Source organism: Maniola hyperantus, chromosome 6, assembly GCF_902806685.2.
Source record: "Maniola hyperantus chromosome 6, iAphHyp1.2, whole genome shotgun sequence".
NCBI lineage: Eukaryota > Metazoa > Arthropoda > Insecta > Lepidoptera > Nymphalidae > Maniola > Maniola hyperantus.
Genome location: NC_048541.1, coordinates 3,720,565 through 3,738,219, shown reverse-complemented (window position 1 = coordinate 3,738,219; position 17,655 = coordinate 3,720,565). Strand labels below are relative to the sequence as shown.

The following is a 17,655-nucleotide window of genomic DNA, read 5'->3' as shown; positions in this document are numbered from 1 at the left end:
TAGTAGAATTCTCAGGTATGCAGACTATCACGGTGTTTTCGTTCACCGTTAAAGCTAGTGATAGAAATTTAACTCCGAAAAGTTAAGTTAGAAGAATATACGTGTGCGAGATCGAACCCCGGACCTTCTGAATAGGAGGCCGATGTCCTAACCACTCAGCTATAACCGCATAAGTTACATTTATTAATATTCTAGCTGTGATTAGGGCAAGGGACATTGTTTTGTCACTGAAATAAATTTCTCATAAATCTATGTGTAGTAAAATTTAATAGCTTACATTTGTAAAACATTTCTAGATATCTATTTTAAAATACTTAACATAACCCAACAAACTTACTATAGTAAAATATCACAATAATGTACACTTTTCTAATGTTTACTGCGATTTCTTATCTTCGCTTTCCTCTTCACTGTACACTGTTGGAGTCTCACCAGGCTTCAGGAGTTTTCCTACGATGTCGTATTTTTCTGGAATTGATAAAAAAACATGTTAAAAATATACTTAAACATTGGCGTCGATTCTAATGTTTTTCTCTAGAGTAGGTATGTATCTGCATCTTTTGCTTTTTAATATTGCTAAAAAAGGAGGGAAAATCAATTTTAAAATAAAGACTCGAAATAGAGGCGGTAAATACTTCTGTAAGTTTTACTTACATAGCTAGCTTAGGTAGCATAAGTAGCTTAGGTACATGGCTAACTTACGACTTACTAATGTATATACACTCTTATATTAAGTGTCATTTACCTAGTTTTGTTGACAATTAATTACGTAAGCTAGTTAGGTACGTGAGTAAAACTTACGGGTGTAATGACTGCCATACATGAGATACGAACCGCCTAAAGTCACAAGGTTTGACAGTTCTAAATTAAATTTTAAGCGATTTTTTTAAAATTAATTTTGACGACCTGCCTGGCGCAGTGGCAAGCGCTGTTGTCTTATTAGTGGGAGGTCCAGGGTTCGATTCCCGGCAGCGGTTTGGAATTTTATAGTTTCCAAATTTCTGCCCGGTCTGGTATGTACAATGGTATCTGGATAAAAAAATATTATAACTTAATTTCTGTCCTTTTCTTATTATACCTATTGATAAGAAAGACTCGAGAATACCCTAAAATGTAGTTGCGATGCAAAAGCAGTACCTACCAATTATTATGAGGTAAGTTGAAAGCACTATTATCAAGTACCTAAGTTAAACATAACATTATTATCAGTTTTCACGCAAACAGTGCGTGAACCAGCGACCGGCCGGTGATGCGAGTCCAAAGATATTAGGTATATGTAAAAAATCGGTCAAGTTCGAGTCGGTCTCGCACACAAAGGGTTCCGTAACAGAGCTACAAGAAATAACACTTTCAATTTTTTAAATATTTATCTAGTGGCCATTTTTAAATTTCTATTAAGTATTTTTTGTTATCATCATCATGATCAACCCATTGCCGGCTCGCTACTCGCTCTCAGAGTGAGAAGGGTTTTGATCATAGTCTACCACGCTGGCCATGTGCGGATTGGTAGACTTATGACACCTTTGAGAACATTATGGAGAATTTTCAGGCATGCAGGTTTCCTCACGATGTTATCCTTCACCATTAAAGCAAGCAATATTTAATTACATAAAACGCACATAACTCCGAAAAGTTAAAGGTGCGTGCCCGGGATCGAACCCCCGACCTCCGATTAGAAGGCGAATGTCTTAATCACCATGCTATCACAGTTTTGTTGTTACAGTGACAATAGAAATACACATTCTGTGAAAATTTCAACTCTCATAGCTATTACGGTTCACGAGATTCAGCCCGCTGACACACAGACGGACGGACCGACGGACAGACAGCGCAGGATTAGTAATAGGATCCCGTTCGCACCCTTCGAGTACGGAATACAGATATTACGTAACTCTAAACATTGTTATTATGCAAGTCATGACTTCCATGAGATTTTAAATATTTCTTTATTTAACTTGTCTGTGATAAGTTTTCAGCCTTGGCTTTCAACTCCCCTGACATCAATATCATAATCTGTACGACCTAAGGTCAACACGTTATTTGTTAACTTTGCTTGTTAATAATAAAACTGTAGAATTTAACCATAGAGTTTTAATCTCTACATAGTATAAAACAAAGTCGCTTCCCGCCGTTTGTCTCTCTGTACGAACTTTCATCGATTATGATAGATGTGAAAGTGTGGTTGTTTGTTAGTTTGTCCCTTAATAGAATAAATAAATCATTCATTCATTCATTCATTCATCACGCTACAACGGAGAATAAAGCTCAAGTCATGGCATCAGCTAGTATTCTAGAAGGATGGATTGAATCTAAGGGTGCAGAGGGATGATAATTGTTGAAAAGTTATATTTCTATCTATTATTATTTATTATAAATACTATCTGTCCCGGCTTACGTGTGTAGTCGACGTTAGCCCGACTAGTTTCGAACCCATCCGGGGTCCTTTTTCAAGGGAGTCCGTCCGCGCTGCGCGGTTTAAACGCTAAAATATTATTATTTAACTACTTAGGTATATCCTTGTGCTACAATTGTAGGTTCAATTTGCATAATTTTGCTAGACTTCATCTAGATACATGGATTTAGATCTTTAAAAAATCCCGTTTTTGATTTTACTGGAAGTTAGTTAAGTTTATGTCCATCTCCTAGATATAAGTAAACTTCGTTGCCGTCAAATTCTCCTAAGCGGATGGGACAGGCAGACAGACAGACACACTTTCGCATTTGTAATATTAAGTAGTATGGATTGAATTTTAACATTTTTAGTAGGTATTTAAAGTGAATATAAATAAACAAATAGGAAATTTATGTCAAACTGTTTACAAAATCGACATGAAAACCGTTGCAATAGAATCTAAAATGCCGTTAATGTATTTTAATCTATTCACTGGATGAATAAATATTCAATGAGTCCCAGCGAATTTGATCGGAGGGAAATTAAAACTTTTCTCTTAAATTCGATTCAGAGAATTCTCTTATTATGTTGATCACGACTTAATCAATCAACCATCTTTTGTTTGAGAATCGCTGAATACAGGCATTCACGGATTTATTTGCTGAGCGACGTGGAATATGAATAGATGGTACCTACTCGTATTATATATCACCAAGATCTATATAGAATACTAGCTGATGCCCGCGACTTCATTCGCGTGGGTTTAGGTTTTTAAAAATCCCGCGTGAACTCTTTGATGTTCCGGGATAAAAAGAAGCATAATTGTCCTTCCCCAGGATGCAAGCTATCGCTATACTAAATTTTGTTAAAATCGGTTGAACAGATATACAGAACAGAAATAGCCCTGAAAGGCCAGCAGGCAGACAGACAGACTGTTTTTAAATTCCGATACAAGTTAGCCCCGTGCAATCTCACCTGATGGTGAGTGATAATGCAGTCTAAGATGGAAGGGGGCTAAACCTGGAAGGAGTATGGCAGTTTTTATTAAACCCGTACATCTGTGGTTTGTACACGGCATCGTACCGGAACGCTAATCGCTTGGCGTCGGCTTTTCCGGTAGGGTGGTAACTAGCCACAGCTGAAGCCTCTCACCAAACCAGATCAGAAATTTAGAAATTATAAAATTCCAAACCCCTCCCGGGAATCGAACCTGGGACCTCCCACTAATAAGACAACAGCGCTTGGCGCCAGGTTAGTCGTCAAAAAACGTTAAAAATTTAATTTAGAACTGTCAAACCTCGTGACTTTAGGCGGCATTCGTGACTCGTGAGCCTATTGCTTTAAATATGGCCGTGATTACAACCGTAAGTTTTACTCACGTATGGCGTACCTAACGTAATTAATTACTAGCGTAGCTTACGTAATGAATTGACAACAAAACTAGGTAAATGACATTAGTAAATTTGTCGTAAGTTAACCATATACCTAAGCTACTAAAACTATATTATTGGTGCCTTCAAAACGCAGGCGCGCTCAACCTAAAGTTAAAAAAAGGAGGATGCTATAGATCGTGCAAAGTGGAAGCGACTTAGCAGAAAAGTGAGCCAAGCCGGGACAAAGGCTAGAAAGAAGAATAACTATCAAACGAGAAAGATGTCAGTTAGCTTGTGTCCTTCATATGCGTAATAAAAGCTGTACCTTTGAATTGGTCTTCCCATTCTTTGGCCGAGGCAACTTCATCCGGACTGAGATCGCTGACGTCATCGTACTCGGTGTCAGAAGCAGCTACTTGTCCTGTAGCGAGCCCTCGCGTCGCGTCTTTACCCGCAAACGCTGAATACGGACCTCCTGGAAATGAAATAATATTGTTGTTTTAGACAAAAAACCTCATCATAGACAAACGTAGTGTTGGGGGGAGGAGATTTTTGACAGGAAATGTCCAGGTCACAAAAGATGCAAATGACAGGTTACCTAGTAGGTATAGGTCATCATTATGCCAAGGGTCACTGGTAGAGATCTCTCATAGAGATAACTGCTTCCCTGTCCACTTTTGCTCTCTTTTTCTCTTTACTGTAAATGTTTTTGGTACAATTAAAAAATAAACAAATAAATTAACATCATCATAATTAACTCATCGCTAGCTCACTACTGAACACGGGTCTCCTTTCAGAATGTAATGGGGTTAAGGCCAAGTCCGCCACACTGGCCAAGTGTGGGTTCGAGAATTCGAAAATCAAGATGGCGAATTTTAAAATGGCCGCTATGCAAATTATTAAGAAAGTAGGTACACAGTGTTATATCTTGTACGCACCTATGGATAACGGAACCCTTCGTGTGCGAGTCCGACTCACACTTGACCGTTTTTTTTAATTTAATGTAAAATCATCATCATCATTATGATCAATCCATCGCCTTCCACTGAGCACGGGTATTCTCTCAGAATGAGAAGGGTTAGTAGGTCATAATCTGCCACGCTTGCCCAACGCAGATAATATAAAATGAAGATCAATAGTTATCAGGAGGTTATGCCTAACTGACAGGAAGCTATGTCCAATTAGGCAAACCTAGCTAATAAGCACATGTAACCGCAAATGTACAATAGATCCAAAATCACTATTAGGTCAGCCCAATTGTGGTCTGCGTAGGCAGTCTAAATAACAATGGACTTCCTTTGACTACATGGTTTAGACTATAACTACAGTGTTTCTGCACATTTTCTAAAATCTAAATATATAAAAGGAAAAGGTGACTGACTGACTAACTGACTGATCTATCAACGAACAGCTCAAACTACTGGACGGATGGGACTGAAATTTGGCAAGCAGCTATCTGCATTATGATGTAAACCAAATTTAGAGTATTTGCATCTTTTTCTTTTTAATATTGCTAAAAAACATGAATTTTACATTTAAAGATTAAATTTTAGTGCACGCTACATTGGCTCGCGACTTGCAGCTAAAGTCACGAGATTTGACGGCTCTAAATTAAATTTAAAACTGTCAAACTGTGTTTGTCCTTTTCATATTACATTAGTAAGAAGAGGATGCGGATACTCTAAAATTTAGTTGTACTCAGAATCAGTACCATGTTTGTTTATTTATTAATAAAACTGGTTTCGATTTTTTATTTCAAAAATAATTTCAAATCATTTTGATTTAACTTCTTATCTTACAAAATGTCTATCAGAACAAGTAGCATTTGTTACATTTGATTATTTTCTACAGCTAGGTAGGTACACAGATCCAGTTTTATTTCTATTGCTAATAGGTAGTTAGTAGTTACTATTAGTAATCATTGATAACGAATATCAATCAACATAAAAAATCGCGTTGAGTTTGATAAAACTTATTAAAACAGCAAACTTTTGATACCCTACCACTGTAACTATAAAACTGTTTTACTTTTTTTATCTCTTGAAGTTAAAAATATTATTTACCGGATTTACAAATATTTGTCGTGACTAGCACTATCAGTCGTAGATAACAAAGTTTATATTGATATCATTCGTAAACATGATTATTTATTTATCATTGATAGACACTTACAAGTCTCTGGCATATTCTTATATTTATATGAATAATTTTATGCCAAGCAAAAACTTAAATAAACTGTTAAATTGCGAGAAGTAAAATAAATTTTGCAACACAAAGTCCAGTTGCGTAAAGCCGGATACTCACGTTAAAGGTTCGTACGCACCTGAGCGGCGCGGCGCGGCGCTTCAGTGAGCTTCACGTCGCGGCACAGAGCTTCAAAATATCATTTCTATCATTTTGTATGGCGCATATCGCACTAGAGCGGCGCGGCGCGGCGCTTCACCGCGCGTTGCCGCGCGGCACGGCTGGAGAGAATATTTTGAAGCGCACCGAAGCGACGCGCAGTGCAGTGACGCTAGTGCGACATACCCAGCGGCGCGGCGCGGCGCTTCAGTATGCGTACGTCGCTCGAATAAGATACACGCGCATCTTGTTAGGTATTTAAAGTACAGGCAAGAATCGGCAAGATAGACCTCAAAATAAATAACGTAGGTTTAATTTTTGACACATGACGTGTTCCTCATGCTCTTAGAAGTATATCCTCAAAGGTCCCAACCCCTAGGATGTCGGCTTCCCCCCTTCCCAGTGTCTAAATGTATAAAAATGTCTCTCCGAGCGTTATGAGAAAACATCAATGGTAAAAATAATCCTGATTAAATAACTATAATATATTATGTACATATTATACCTACCTACTTCATCTAGGTAGAATTAATAGTTTCGGAAATATGCCTACCTATTGTTGTACTTGTGTTTATATTATACTAGCTTATGCCCGCGACGTCGTCCGCGTGGACTACACAAATCTCGAACCCCTATTTTACCCCCTTAGGGGTTGAATTTTCATAAATCCCTTTTTAGCGGATGTCTACGTCATATTAGCTAGTTAGCTAGCCAGCATGCCAAATTTCAGCCCGATCCGTCAAGTAGTTTGAGCTGTGCGTTGATAGATCAGTCAGTCAGTCACCTTTTTCTTTTATATAGGTATTTAGATATAATATGTACCTGTGTTTACCTGCCTATTTTATATCTATTGCACATAAAACAAAGACATTTTGCGAAAATGCTTTTTCTAATGTAATTTCCACAGAACCTAAGGGACTAGCTGATGCCCGCAACTTCGTTCGCGTAGATGTAGGTTTTTTAAAAATCCCGTGGAAACTTTTTGATTTTCGGGATAAAACTAGCCTATGTGTAGGTACACATAGGCTACTTTTATCCTACAGGGTATAATCTATCTCAGGTATATAGGTACTAGTAGGTAATTCCCGGAAATGTGCTCACCTATAGAAAAATCTAAATCCACGCGGACGAAGTCGCAGGCATCATCTAGTTGCATTTTTTTTAGATTTTTAATCCCGTGTGAACTCTTTGATTTTCCGGGATAAAAAGTTGCCTACCTCTGTCAATTCCCGGAATGCAAGCTACCTCTGGTCCAAACTTCATATAAATGGGCCTTTAACAATCCTGTGGAAATTCTTTCATTTTCCAGGATAAAAAGTAGCCTGTCCTTCCCCGGGATGTAATTCAACTTTGTACCAAATTTCATCCTGTTGAGCCGTGAAAAGCTAGTAGATAGACAGACAAATACACTTTTGCGTTGATAATAATATAAGTATGGATATGCATAAATATTTTTTTATAATTTCCATAAAAACTATCATCATCATCATCATCATCAACCGATAGATATGTCCACTGCTGGACATAGGTTTCTTGTAGGATTATATTACCGACCTGTGTGGTATACCTATTGTTTCTAATGTAATTTCCACAAAAACTATTAGGCAATAGCATAAAGAATTTTGTCTTCGACATTCTGAAGTAAATGTGAAATGGTACAGAGTCATTAAGAAGGCGAGGAAACAAAATGTGATATCCTTCTTGATAGCGTGACTTTGGTATGTCAGCAATCCATTTCTTCTTCTTTTTTAGGGTTCCGTACCTCAAAAGGAAAAACGGAACTCTTATAGGATCACTGTCTGTCTGTCTGTCTGTCTGTCCGTCTGTCTGTGAGTGAGTGAACTATACCAAGTGGGGTATCATATGAAAGGTCTTCACCTGTACATTCTAAAACAGATTTTTATTTATTTTTATGCATCATAGTTTTTGAATTATCGAAATCATACGACTGTAGTACGGAACCCTCATTGCGCGAGCCTGACTCGCACTTGGCCGGTTTTTTCTCTTCGATAATTCGTTCTTCTTCTGCACAACAAAGAAATAATAATCAAATCCTCTTCACTGTCGCTCATCTTGCGACGTTGTTGCTCGTACGCGAACGGGTGTAAAAGTGACGCGCAAGTGACGCGAGGTGCCGCGTACTGAAGTTGTAGTGCGGTAGGCACCGTCGAGCGGCCTGAGGTGAAGCGTTCTGCAGTCGGACTGAAGCGCCGCGCCGCGCCGCTCAGGTGCGTACGAACCTTTAGTATCAATAATATAGAATCTTTCTTTAGTCTTTCGATAAGTTATCTAGTGTTTGTCTAACGATTGTTTGTCGAAAATACCAAACACGTTTTGTCAAATAACAAGTTTTTTGTCAAGTAACTTATCAACAGATTACAGATACCTAGACTGAATATATTATGTAGAAACCGGTGAAACATAAATATTCTTCAAATTTTTTACATAGATAGCATTTATATATTATCATGTATGTAATAATAAGAAGCAATGATGTATAAAGAGAGTAATTATATACGTTGACGCACCCTGTTTGCTGCGATTAGTTGCGAGAATTTGAAAGACGAAGCACAATAACGTCAAAGAAAAATTGAACTATATGGTGGAAATCTTTGAGTGAAAAGGAGGGCCCTGTGGGACTCACCTGGGTGTTATATCAATTATTCCTTCGATAGGTACACTTCACTGGTCGCTGATTTTAACACTCGTTTCCACCATAAGTAATTAATTTATTTTTACAATACGTCAGATCGATCTGTTATTTAAATATTGCAATTATGCAATGCGAGCGATTAGCGGCGGCGTGGTCAAGGTGCGACTGAACTTCTTCCTAATGAGTTTTTCTATGATTGCAGTTTTGTCTCTTTCGGTCCCGGGCTAATGTATATGGATAGGAGTAGGTTGGAAAAAATAAATATTTTATATAGTTCCGAGTGTGTAGGCATAAGATTTGTACAGTAAAAATGGCGTAAACACTATATAGCCTTGAATTAAAATCAAAAATTCAATGCCACTGATTTTAATTTCGCAACGTTTACGCTTGGAGCGCTGACTGTAGATGTGTAGACCAGCTTGAGCTTTAAACCAAGGCTGTTAAGGTCCAGTTTACTATAACGTGGAAGTGTTTCGACACTCGAATATTATCAACGTTGGCGAGACATAAAATCTCGTACTAAACGTACAGAAAAGGGCTTATATAGTTAGCTGGATATGCGGTGATAAGGGACGAGACGTAAACAATTCATTTGTAGGGTTTTGCAACGCCAGATACAGTACATTCTACACCTCTTAGTAAGTACACGGCTTTAGGAAATCATTTCAAGGCGACGACGCGACGATGTTCAGTCAATTCATCTCGCAGTCATCATTACGTTTCGTGTGTCTCATGATAATATAACTTGTCTGTAAACAAAGATTAACTATAAAAATTAAAAAACCCGACCAAGTGCGAGTAAGACTCGCGCACTAAGGGTTCCGTACTACAATCGTATTTTATCGACATTTTGCACGATAAATCAAAAACTATTATGCCAAAAAATTAATGAAAATCTGTTTTAGAATGTACAAGTAAAGCCCTTTCATATTATGATACCCCACTTGGTATACTAATCTTACTTTGAAAGTTGCACCTGTGCATTCTAATACAGATTTTTATTTATTTTTATGCGTGCAAAATGTCGAAAAAATACGACTGTAGTACGGAACCCTTGGTGCGCGAGCCTGACTCGCACTTGGCCGGTTTTTTTAAATAAGTAGAAATTTTCACGATTCCACACAAGTTGTGTTAAAAGTTTAAAACCATGCATTCCTTCAAAGAGGCAGGTCTAGTTGGTAGTTGATACTAATTTAAAAAGATACGATGGTATTATAATGTGACATAGTAGGTAGGTACGTCTTCAACGTTAAGAGGCAGTGACCCACTTGCTCGATCGTTTAATTATTGGGTTATTCATATATTTTGATTAAAATGGTCTATTTTTCTTGCATGGCGTATAAGGCTCAAGGTAATTTAAACTGGATTTTATTTACGTAATATTATAATGTACCGGCTATTTACCTAGGTAAACTACAGTACACGAACAAACGTAATGTACATCTGCCTTTAGAATGACATTTCGGCTTTGTAGAGCGCTGCTCTACAAATGTGCTATCTCCTTCTAAAGGTCGATGTATATTACTTTCGACCGCGTATATTGTACAAACTTATGTCATGTGTTCAGAGTTTCTCGTGAACGCACGCATCGCCGCGCCTACGCGCGTGTTGTTAATTCTGCTTCACATAAATTAAGTAATGGAGATAAAGTTCAGTATAATTTAAAAAACTGGTCAAGTGCGAGTCGGACTTGCAAACAAAGGGTTCCGTACCATCGTACAAGATATATCTCACACTTTTATGTAGAACACAATTTTTTTTTGTGGTGTAATCACAAATTCATGGTTTTCGGATTTTTCCTTTACTTGTGCTGTAAGAACTAGCTAACTACCTGATAAATTTCATGATTCTAGCTAGGTTAACAGGAAGTACCCTATAGGTTTTCTTGGCAGACACGACGGACAGACGGACAGACGGACAGACAGACAAACAGTCAACAAAGTCCTATAAGGGTACCTTTTTTCCTTTTGAGGTAACTCTAAAAATAAAAACCGGCCAAGTGCGAGTCAGACGTCGCTTGCCTTCACTCTAACTCACATACTATATTTCGTATAATGAAGTAGTCAATAATGATAGTCTATTTTTCTTAGTATGCCACGCGCAGTCGTTAGATCGTTTAGCTGGGTACCCCATTTAGATCAAGGGTTCTCCAATCTCCACCAATGAAATCGTTTGACATTCGCAGTTGAAACTGGGACGCAGACCCCTTAATGGGTCAGCCCGTAAAGTATTTATCCAACGATCCCTATGTTTCTACTACGCATTAGATAAGCCATTCCGAGCAAGAGTTTTTTGATGCGAGTTTGTAGCCTTTGCTTATAAGTTGTCAGTGTATTTATGTTTGAAACCTTATCAAGCAGGAACCTTATGGCACACGATTTTTATTCAAACAAGCTATGAAAAAACCGTGTTAATTAGATACTATAGACAGTAGAAAGGTAGTAAAGGCACTTAATTATTAAATCAGGAGCGCATGTTTTGATGACATGACTATGCATGATTTTAAAGAAGTTACCTACCAAAGTTACTCAAAGTTATGTAATCAAATATGACGACATTTCAAAACAAGTTTTGATAATTATTATGGAATTGGATCTATCAGTACCCATATTATAAATGCGAAAGTGTGTTTGTTTGTTGGTTTGTCCCTCAATCACGACGTGATTTTTTGCGTGGGTATAGTTTAAGACCTGAAGAGTGACTTTTTACCCCGGAAAATCAAAGCGTTTCCACGGGATTTTAACATTATAACCTAAATCCACGCGTATGAAGTCGCGGGCATTAGCTAGTTATCTAATATTTTCAAACATTTAATGTGAGAACATGGTACCTATTAAAAATGTTTCGGGCAAGCAAATTAACATACAAAAGGGGCCTTTAAAATATTCCGGGTTTTGTTGTATTATTTAGAATAACAACGCTGTTTATATTTAATCAAGAAATAAATGAACACGAAATAAACGTAATTAGGTACCGTAATTTACAAAACCTTTTTAAATGCCTGTCTAAACCAATAGGAATTTTCTAGTTAGTTTAGTTTTTAGAAAAAAGGAACCCTTATAGGATCAATTCGTTGTCGGTCCGTCCGTCCGTCTGCCTGTCTGTCTGCTTGTCTGTTAAGCTATTAACCTGATCGCTAGTGATTTGCTGTTACCCGGTGAGGAGAAGAGAGTAATGGAATTATGGAGTTTCTAAGCAATATAAACAGACTACTAATTAGCTCACAGCTCACGTTGTTTAGATAAATAGACGCACCGCAGCATCACAGGAGTAGATATCAGCATCCTCATTTACCACCACAGACCTCCGGCGAGGGCTACCTCAGGTACAGATTATATTATTATAGCCTGATAACGATCATAATATATTAGCTTTTTATTCCTATTATATCGTGTTTGTGCATTGATTATAATATGAATAGTGCGCAAACTCTTTTGCATTTGCATTTTTTTTGCAAAAACTTCATTAAACATACATATAACACTATCGTGATAATTATAATAATTATTACCTACTTACTCGTAAAAAAATCAACGTCATAATATAATAAAACGAACAAACCTGAACCAAGGTTGGAGGTCTAACCAACATGACCTTTATTTCAACTACATAAAGAACATAAGAAATAAACTTGCAAATGTAGGTATAATATCTTATCATTAGTGTCGTTAGTAAAGGAATATACCTAACTGGTTATTTTAATAATTGCTATCACGATCGTCACAGTGTTTAACTACGTATATTTTGTGTGTACTTGTAATATACCTAGGTATATGAATTTTTTTATGCGCTGCAATGTAATTGCAACTTGCAACATTGTATTGTAGAATGAAGTAAACGAACGGAATATTTTTTGCACTTCACGCTTGATCTAATATAGAAGCAACAAAGGAAGAATTCTTAGATTTGCCAGTACACAAAAACTGTTTAAAAAAACTCACCTATGAAGTCGAGGCTATTATATTGATGATAAGGGCCTGTCTATAAAGGCAGAGAAGGTCAAACAAAATGCGCGACGCGCGATAACATCGTAGGGCTACGTATCACAAAAAGTACCTAAGCGGCAAATTCTCTGTGGTTCTAATAAAAGATAGAGAATATAAGCCATAGCAAAATGTGGATTGTTTAGAAGAGGGTCATAGAAACGAGAAATATAATAATCAAAACAATACTAATCATAAAAGGGGAAAGATGCTAAATCATGTACCTAGTATGATGAATCTGTCAAAAATATTATTGAAAAAAAGATAAACGGCATGGAACCGAAAGGAGAAGACAGCACGCCTAAAAGAAAAGTTGGGCTTGGATGATAGTATACGAAGGTGAAAGAGACAATCAGAGATAGATAAGTACCTATAGAAACAGCTATACTGACAATAGCAAAGAAAGTTAGCCAATAACACGTGATCGGATAACATTCTTTCACAATTGGCCAAAATATATTGTTGTAGCAACTGTACTATAAATTCAGCCAATCAGTGTAATAATTGAGATTGTAGCAGTGATTTGCAGTATATATATGCAATCAACCAGCATTGTAAAAAAATCGTATCCGATGTTGTGCTATGACCTCAGAAAAAAGTATGGTTAACTCACCCGGTCCATAGAATCTCTTCCCTCTTGTCACATCGAAGATGATACCATTGACAGCTAGTAACACCCTTCCTTCCGCATCAGTTCCATCGTACTTTTTCAATTCTGCAACCGTCATGTCCTTCCTGAGTTTGGGCATCGGCGGCGGAGGAGGCGCCGCGGGCTCGACACTTTCAAAATGCGACTTTACAATCTTATAAACAAGGTATAAAATAAAAAACACCAGGACTAAATTGATGGGACTAGTCAGTTCATCCCAAAAACTAACGGCGTCGGTTTCCGCCATTTTATAACGCGTCTCTATACCGTGAGTAGTTGAATTGGACTGAACACTTGGACGTTATCAAGTACGTCGTGTTTTTAAGGTCATGTATCGTATCGTGCATCGCATCGCTGGTAGTTTAGCATAAACTAGTGTTGGCGAATAATTGATCGATGTTTTTATCGATATCATAATATTGTTATGGACTTATCGAACTCGATAATTTGTAAAACTTGTACTTAATTGATTCAGAATTCAGATTAAGTATATTTATTTTTCATTAATCTCGATAGTACTTACTCTAGGAATGTTTAAACTGCATATATTTTGTATTTGTAGGTATAAGGTATTGCTTACCTACTGATATTTCTTTTCCCTAAAGCATTCTTATTTTTTCGCGCCCGTTTAGCCTCAAATTATTATGTACCTATAGCACCGATGTGGATAGCACTTGAATTGAACCTGTAAATCAATATAAAACTTTCAGAGGTGTGGTTATCGTTTTCGTGACTTTGGGATATCCAAATTTTCTTCTAAAAATAGGATAAACAGTATTAAAACTGAAATAGAGCATTGTAAATAAAACATCGATTATCTTATCGGTAACTCGATACTTAGTCGATTATTATTTTGAAATCCAGAGCGTGTCAACACCGCTTGTGCGAACTGCGAAGACGGAAATTAGCATTTCGTCGGAAAACATTGCAGTAAACATGAGTGAAGTTTGATAAACTTGAACTCGAGAACAGACAGACTGGATTCATGTTACATGTATTTTTGTTACATCTAAACTAGATATAAGTTTTAAACTTACGGTTCATGTATGCATAGTTTTGTTATTCTGTAGTTTTTTGGTTGCTATTATTGAAGTGACCTATTTGCAACAGCGCATATCATTCGGTGGTGCTGGTTAAGCAAGGTTAACCCGAGTAGGTAACTTGATGGGTAAACAATTGTCTGAGATTATCCTTATTGTTTTGACGTGGCTCGGGGACCGTCGGGTTCCGGGTTCTATCAATAAACCAATATGCTGTATTGCGTGTGTAATGTGTATGTTATACTTACATGTTCCTCCATAGCTAAAAGGTACTTCATAATTATTATCATCAACCGATAGACGTCCACTGCTGGACATAGGTCTCTTGTAGGGACTTCCACACGCCACGGTCTTGCGCTGACTGAACCCAACGGCTCCCTGCGACTCGTCTGATGTCGTCCGTCTACCTAGTGGAGGGTCTTCCAACACTGCGCTTTCCGGTGCGAGGTCGCCATTCCAGCACCTTGATACCCCAACGTTGTACCGGGTGTAAAAAAAAATAAAGGTGAATGAAAGGAAACGGCATAAATAGCACACGGTAGAATTTTAATAATATAAAAATGATAGTAGGTACAGAAAACTACCGCGGCTTAGCTCGTAGGTCGGCACACAAAATTTGTAGGGTCGTGGTGTTACATTGATTTCGGCCTTTGCCCTAGCGGCAGTAATGTGTACTCCCCTCGTGTTGTCGGCCTCGTAGATGGTGTGAGGCCGGGAGTTCGGTGTCAGCAGATGTTGCCGTGGGTACCCGACGGTGCTGACTAGTTGAGGGAGGTTTCTGATGGGGGTTAAACCCGCCTTTAAGTCCAGACCACGCTTTCAAATCCAAACGTAGCTCCCTTTTACGGGAGCACTTTTAGATTAATTACGTTTTATTTTTAAAGAAAAATCAATTTTATTTTAAATTAAGGAACAATGTAAATAGACAAAAACTTCGGCTCGCCACCAGAGCGAGCTCTCAACCGAGAAAAAATCCAAAGGCCTCTTTCAAAGGCTTCTTTTGACAGACAGCGTTTGGAAATGGGTATTGCCATTTCGCAACAACTACTTTTAATAAGAATGCAAATTAATTAAAAATATATACTTAATTACGTTTAAAAATAAGATTTATAATAATAGATAGGATAAAATAATAATATTAGTAATAATTCATGTAACGCTTCGTTACAACGTCTATCGGTTTTACGAACTATGTGCCCTGCCCATTGCCACTTCAGCTTCGCAACCGGTTGAGCTATGTCGGTTACTCTAGTTCTCCTACGGATCTCTTGATTACGTACAAAAACTCCAAACAATGGGTACTCAGGTACATCAATTTTTTCATAATCTAATTTGTTTTAGACATTCCTAGACTGAGAATGTGGCTAATTCCGTTGTACACAATCTCTAAACTAAACTAAAATGGCACGTCTAAATCTATTACTATCCCTTTCATAATGTTGCTTGCGGAAACGGATAGCACTAGATTTAGACCTGTTAATTTAATTTAGTTTAGAGATTGTGTACAAGAGAATCGGCCCCATTGTTGCAGTAAAAATGCTTGTCTAAAACAGTCAGGCCGATTTTTGCCAAAGGAACTGGATCGATTATGATACGCTTAGTTTAGTAAAATAGGTCAGAGCAAGTTCCATAGACTTTTACATCACCAAAGGGCGCTGTCATCGATAGCTGTTTAAAAATCTAGTTTTGTAACGCTAGTGGAGTAGCGATATGTGTAGTTAGATAAGTTTCAACGATTATAGTTTGTCAGTACCAAGATGACTCTCATACCTACAGCACAGATACCTACTACATATTAAAAAGGTCAAAGAGATCGCTCGCATGAATGTTAAAGTAGGCAGTGACGTCTGTTCTACTAACATAATCGGCTGCTTAAAGTTTAAATACATTTTGAAAGACTACAGTCGGACATTGTAAGTTGTATGAATAGAATAGATTTGTGTTTTCGAATCTACCACTGCAATGGTTAAAACTTTTAACTGACTACACAAAAACAAGATGGCAAAGCTCTTTGACTCAAAGCACTCAAGTTAACCATTAGTGAAAAAACTTTCAGGACAAAACATTTAACAAGTTACAAAAAGGCGACAGGCACGACGACACGGCAGTCTGAAATAACTGAGATGTTAAAGTATCAAGTTCCTGAATTGAAAAGGATTCCTTTGCTTTCGGGTGCCATTTAAAAAATCGCTCAAAATTGCCCGTTAATTACACAGCTGAGACTCCCCGGGTATTAATTAGTCGAGCTGATGTTCCTCTGTAACATTATACCTACTTCAACTTTTGTTCGTTTTGCCGTATAAAACGGTCCTTAGTGCTCGGAGTTTTTAAAATGATTTAGTAGGTACTCGACTCCTCTAGTTTTTTTTCGCTTCTTCAACAGATATAATTTTTAATGCATCACCTTAAAACTTTACTAACTTTTTTGCATCATAAAAGTAACTAACTAAGTTGTGGTAAATATAGTTTAAAATTTATATATTATACTAGATGGTATTGGTGACTTAGTCTGTGTGGATTTAGGAGTTAAAAATTTCGTAGGAACTCTTTAATTTTCGGGAATAGAAAGTAAGAGAAAAAGAAAAAATCACGACAATCCGCTGTGCTTCGTTGCGGCGTAATTGAAAGTCAAACCATCAAACACTTACGCATTTATAATATTAGTAGGGATTTCGATGTTATGACTTTTAGCAGGTTCTAAATCCGTTAAGCCTGAGTGAGCCATACGATGCGTTAGGTTGGCGGTGCGGCGCCTAAGTGGTGTCGCTGCGTCATTCCTACAAAAAAATCGCTGTGCCATACGAACCACACGATGCGTTACGACGTCGCAATGCACGCGCAACGTTCTTGGGACCAGAGAGACTAGGCGGGGAGGGATGGTGCGTTGCAACGCCATACTTTTCCCGGAGCGGAATGCAGTGACCGTGTGGCACCCACGCAACGGAGCAACGGATTGACCTGTTGCGCGATTGCGGTAGAATGACACTGACAGCTACCATGTCACGATCGCAATCACCTCTGATTGGTTGACGCTCGCTCACTATTGGCTACAATGCATTGTTGCAACAAGAATAGCACAAATTCAGCCAATGACAACAATTGAGATTGTAATAATGATTGATACAGGTTTTAGATAATCGCCCTACTGATTTTTTGTATGGGTATACCGAAGACCTGGAGAGTGACACAGGCTGCTTTTTATCCCGGAAAACCAAAGAGTTC

At 37.8% G+C, this 17,655-nt stretch overlaps 1 protein-coding gene across 1 annotated transcript; it reads right to left on the bottom strand.

The window, feature by feature from the left end:
* Positions 1–248: 248 nt before the first annotated feature.
* LOC117982933 (membrane-associated progesterone receptor component 1-like) lies at positions 249–13,701 on the bottom strand. The gene is made up of 3 exons (XM_034969371.2): positions 13,358–13,701; positions 4,091–4,240; positions 249–468 (listed from the first exon to the last, which is right to left on the bottom strand). Exons 1-3 carry the CDS (start codon positions 13,638–13,640, stop codon positions 377–379), a joined length of 525 nt encoding a protein of 174 aa, XP_034825262.1. The 5' UTR covers positions 13,641–13,701; the 3' UTR covers positions 249–376.
* Between the last annotated feature and the right edge of the window lie 3,954 nt (positions 13,702–17,655).

What these genes read in the sequence shown, in the direction of transcription:
- LOC117982933 (XM_034969371.2), bottom strand. Translation starts at nt 13,640, where the DNA reads ATGGCGGAAACCGACGCCGTTAGTTTTTGGGATGAACTGACTAGTCCC. An exon ending in GAAGAGATTCTATGGACCGG is followed by an intron (nt 4,241 to 13,357) that starts GTGAGTTAACCA and finishes TTTCATTTCCAG; the next exon opens with GAGGTCCGTATTCAGCGTTT. An exon ending in ATGGGAAGACCAATTCAAAG is followed by an intron (nt 469 to 4,090) that starts GTACAGCTTTTA and finishes TATCAATTCCAG; the next exon opens with AAAAATACGACATCGTAGGA.